The following is a 3,417-nucleotide window of genomic DNA, read 5'->3' on the forward strand; positions in this document are numbered from 1 at the left end:
TTGTGTCCATCTTGCAGTAGGGAGCCAAGCCAAGGAGGAACTCAGCTCTGATAATGGGGGACATCTCGTTGACTTGCTAAAAAACACAATGGATCTTTCAGTTCACTTGTGCCATAAAGTTACATTGTACAATACTCTGGCTGGTTTCACATCCTAATATAATTTCTTTCTCATGCCTCTATGCAACATTGATCATCTAATTCAAAAGGACCCCCCTTACAGCATTGCAACTCCACGTTGCTTGATTTAATGAAGGTGTTGCTTGAGAAGGTATTGCTTGATTTAATGAAGGTATTGCTTGACTTAATGAAGACAGGCTCTTTGTTTATCTTGGGAGCATTGAAAGTTGTCCATCCTGGATTTATGTTTGGCGGGAATTCTGGAACTGATACCTTTAACCCAATACTGGTGTTGCAAACATCCTGGCTGTATGATTTTTTCCTTTCAGCTACAAACAAGCTTTTCCAGGTGAGAACACATTTCTCTTTCTGACAAAATTCTAGGAATTTCTTCCCGACATCTCATCTAAACCTCCCTCTTTTATGTTAAAACCACTACCTCTTGTGCTGTCCCTCTCTGGAGTGTTGGAGTCTGGTGCTGGAATGTGGCAACGTGAAATGCAAACTCTTGAACTGAGTTTGGATTCTGAGCTGTGGCACAGTGACCTTGGCTTGGAATTCCAGGGTGGTTTGGGCTGCATTCCTGCTTTAGAGAGAAGTTTTCCTGGAGGAGCAATTTGTGTAAATGTAAAATGAACCAAGGCCAATTTTTGAGAGCTTTGCATTTAGATTTCATTAGTCTGAAGTAGTAGAATAAATGGTCTTGTGTGTATTTGTCTGTATAGAATCATGGAATGGTTTGGGTTGGAAGGGACCTTAAAGGTCTTCTCATTCCACCCCCTGCCATGGGCAGGGACACCTTCCACTAGAGCAGGTTGATCCAAGCTGTCCTTGGACAGTTGCAGGGATCCAGAGGCAGCCACAGCTTCTCTGGGAATTCCATCCCTGCCCCTCCCCACCCTCCCAGGGAAGGATTTCTTCCCAGTCTCCCATCTAACCCTGCCCTCTTTCAGTCTAAAAACCATTGCCCCTTGTCCTGTCCCTCCAGGCCCATATCAAAAGTCCCTCTCCCTCCTTTTTATAGCCCCCTTCCCTGGTGGGGTATCTTCAGCTCCTCCCAGGACCTGTGTGTGTCTGTATCTATCTTGTATCCGTGTATATTTATAGACAGGATATATTTTAATACATTTCTATCCATATGTTTATACCTAGATATTTATACACTGTAAATATTAATGCACACCTATCTACACAATGATGTTAACTTTGTGTCCAGACCTACCCCTTCCCCTCTGTAACCTTTTTGGGGGGTTTATTCCTTGGGATTTCCAGGGTCTCAATTTCAGTGGAGCGGATCTTTCCCACCTGGATCTTTGCTACATCAACTTCAAGGTGGCCAATCTTAGCCGCTGCAACCTGGCCCGTGCCAACCTGTGCTGTGCCAGCCTGGAGAGGGCTGACCTGTCAGGCTCTGTGCTGGATGGAAGAGCTGCTGCAGCTTGGGAGGGCTGGGCTTGTCTTAACAGAGAGGAGCTGGAACAAACAGAGGGGTGTAAAACATCGAGTTCTTAAATATATTCTAGAGTTGTTCTGGTTCCCAAAGCTTTTACACTTCCTCCCAGTAATGATTTAATGGGATTGACTCCCAAAGCAGAAATTAAAAGTGTCTTCTTGATTGTCTTTGGTGTTGTTCTTCTGGCTCTCAGTGACTCCTGTCTGTGCCAGGGTGCCAACCTGCCAGGGGTGAAGATGCTGCGCTCCAACGCAGAGGGAGCGTCCCTGAAAGGCTGCAACTCTGAGGAGCCATCAGGCCTTCAAGCTAATCTGGAAGGTAAGAAGCTTTTGCCTTGTCAATCTGTGCCAACTGAAGTCTGTGTTTGTGCATTTCTATGGCCCAGAGAAGGTCCAGCTGTGGTTTGTCCAACCCTGAGAAGGGCCCACAAGGGCTGCCCTGAGTCTGTGACCATCTCAGCCCGAAATCCCCTTGTCCTCCTCCAATTCACACAGCTCTGAGGCAGCCCCAGTGTGCAGCTGCTGTGTTACTGACCGTTTTTCCTCACAGAACTCCTTTCTGTGTGTATTCCAGGTGCCAACCTGAAAGGAGTGGCCATGGAGGGCAGTCAGATGACAGGAATGAACCTCCGAGTTGCAACGCTGAGAAACCCCAAACTAAAGAACTGTAACCTCAGGGGAGCAACGTTGGCAGGAACTGATTTGGAAGTGAGTTAGGATTAATTTTCCATCCTATTAATTTCTATCTTATGGTCAGTTGGTAATTTGGGGGATTGCTGGCTTTTGGCTGATCTCTCCAGCTTCAGAGTACAATGGAGTTCAGGTAAATGGACTTCCAGTAAAGCTTTGAACAGAGTTCTGGGTGCATTCCATTGACACTTCTTTTTCTTTTCCCCTTCCCAATTGGGACCTATCAGGTTGTGACCTCCAGGAAGCCAATTTGAGGGGCTCTGATGTAAAAGGAACCATCTTTGAAGAGATGCTGAACCCCCTGCACACGTCCCAGAGCATCAGATAGGGAAGAGAAGACGTTGAAGAGGAAGGAATCCAAACATTTGTTGTGACTTCCTTCATCTCCTCCCCTTCCTGAGTTAGAAGGAATGCTTATTAGACAACTTCAATTTGCAGTAGTGCCTAAGTAGACTCTTTCTGATCACTTTTGGGGAGGGAAATTTTGTTTCAGAGGTGGAAAGAGAGAGTTTCTCCCTTTGTGAAGAGAGTGAAGAAGTGGGCTGGTTCTGAAACCAGAAAGTGGGGCTGGTTTTGGGGGGAGGGTTCGAGACTTTCATTGTTTAGCATTGCCTGACTTTGGAATGCATTTTAATTTCTAAAGCACAATATATGCAATTCTATTTATTAAGTCCGTAGCTGCAATATGAATAGAAAATGTTATTGCTGTGTAGTAGCAAAGAAAGTTGAGGTTTACAGGTAGACAAGTGTCTTTACAGTCAGTGTCTTCATCTCTGCAGGGTGTTAATGCCAGAGGTGGTCACACAGTGCCCATAGGATGTGTTCAGGTCTCTGCTGGGGTGGAACTGGAGTGAGGAACTGTCCTCAGAGGTCATCAATTGCTGTGGAGTAGTTGGAGTGCAGGTTTAGAACAGTTTTATCCCCTCAAATGTGCAGAGGAAGCTGCTGCCCCTGCAGGGACCTGCCCAGAGCCCGGATTGAGTTCCCCCTGGAAGATCCCTGGGCAGAAATGGGATGTCTTCGTCAATGCTCTCCAAAGGAGTGTGAAATTGCACTCTCAATCCCAGCTGGGAAGAAAAATTCCCCTGCTTCCACATGTCCTGACCACTTGTGGTGGTTTCACCCTAGGCCTTCCTGGAGACCAACTTGTAACCAG

General features: G+C 46.3%; 1 protein-coding gene across 2 annotated transcripts; it reads left to right on the plus strand.

Moving 5' to 3' along the window:
* The first annotated feature begins 1,218 nt into the window (after window positions 1-1,218).
* On the plus strand, window positions 1,219-2,719 carry LOC113941190 (BTB/POZ domain-containing protein KCTD9-like). Of its 2 annotated transcripts, XM_027632346.1 has the most exons (4): window positions 1,219-1,522; window positions 1,766-1,890; window positions 2,146-2,279; window positions 2,473-2,719. In XM_027632346.1, exons 1-4 carry the CDS (start codon window positions 1,314-1,316, stop codon window positions 2,587-2,589), a joined length of 585 nt encoding a protein of 194 aa, XP_027488147.1. In that variant the 5' UTR covers window positions 1,219-1,313; the 3' UTR covers window positions 2,590-2,719. The 2 variants fall into 2 exon arrangements, with proteins under 2 accessions (XP_027488147.1, XP_027488148.1); XM_027632347.1 differs by having other exon boundaries at window positions 1,418-1,890; window positions 2,489-2,537.
* Window positions 2,720-3,417: the final 698 nt, after the last annotated feature.

The sequence above is a fragment of the Corapipo altera genome, unplaced genomic scaffold, assembly GCF_003945725.1.
Source record: "Corapipo altera isolate COAL_440 unplaced genomic scaffold, ASM394572v1 357, whole genome shotgun sequence".
Classification (NCBI taxonomy): domain Eukaryota; kingdom Metazoa; phylum Chordata; class Aves; order Passeriformes; family Pipridae; genus Corapipo; species Corapipo altera.

What these genes read in the sequence shown, in the direction of transcription:
- LOC113941190 (XM_027632346.1), top strand. Translation starts at nt 1,314, where the DNA reads ATGATGTTAACTTTGTGTCCAGACCTACCCCTTCCCCTCTGTAACCTT. An exon ending in AGCCTGGAGAGGGCTGACCT is followed by an intron (nt 1,523 to 1,765) that starts GTCAGGCTCTGT and finishes TCTGGCTCTCAG; the next exon opens with TGACTCCTGTCTGTGCCAGG. An exon ending in CCTTCAAGCTAATCTGGAAG is followed by an intron (nt 1,891 to 2,145) that starts GTAAGAAGCTTT and finishes TGTGTATTCCAG; the next exon opens with GTGCCAACCTGAAAGGAGTG.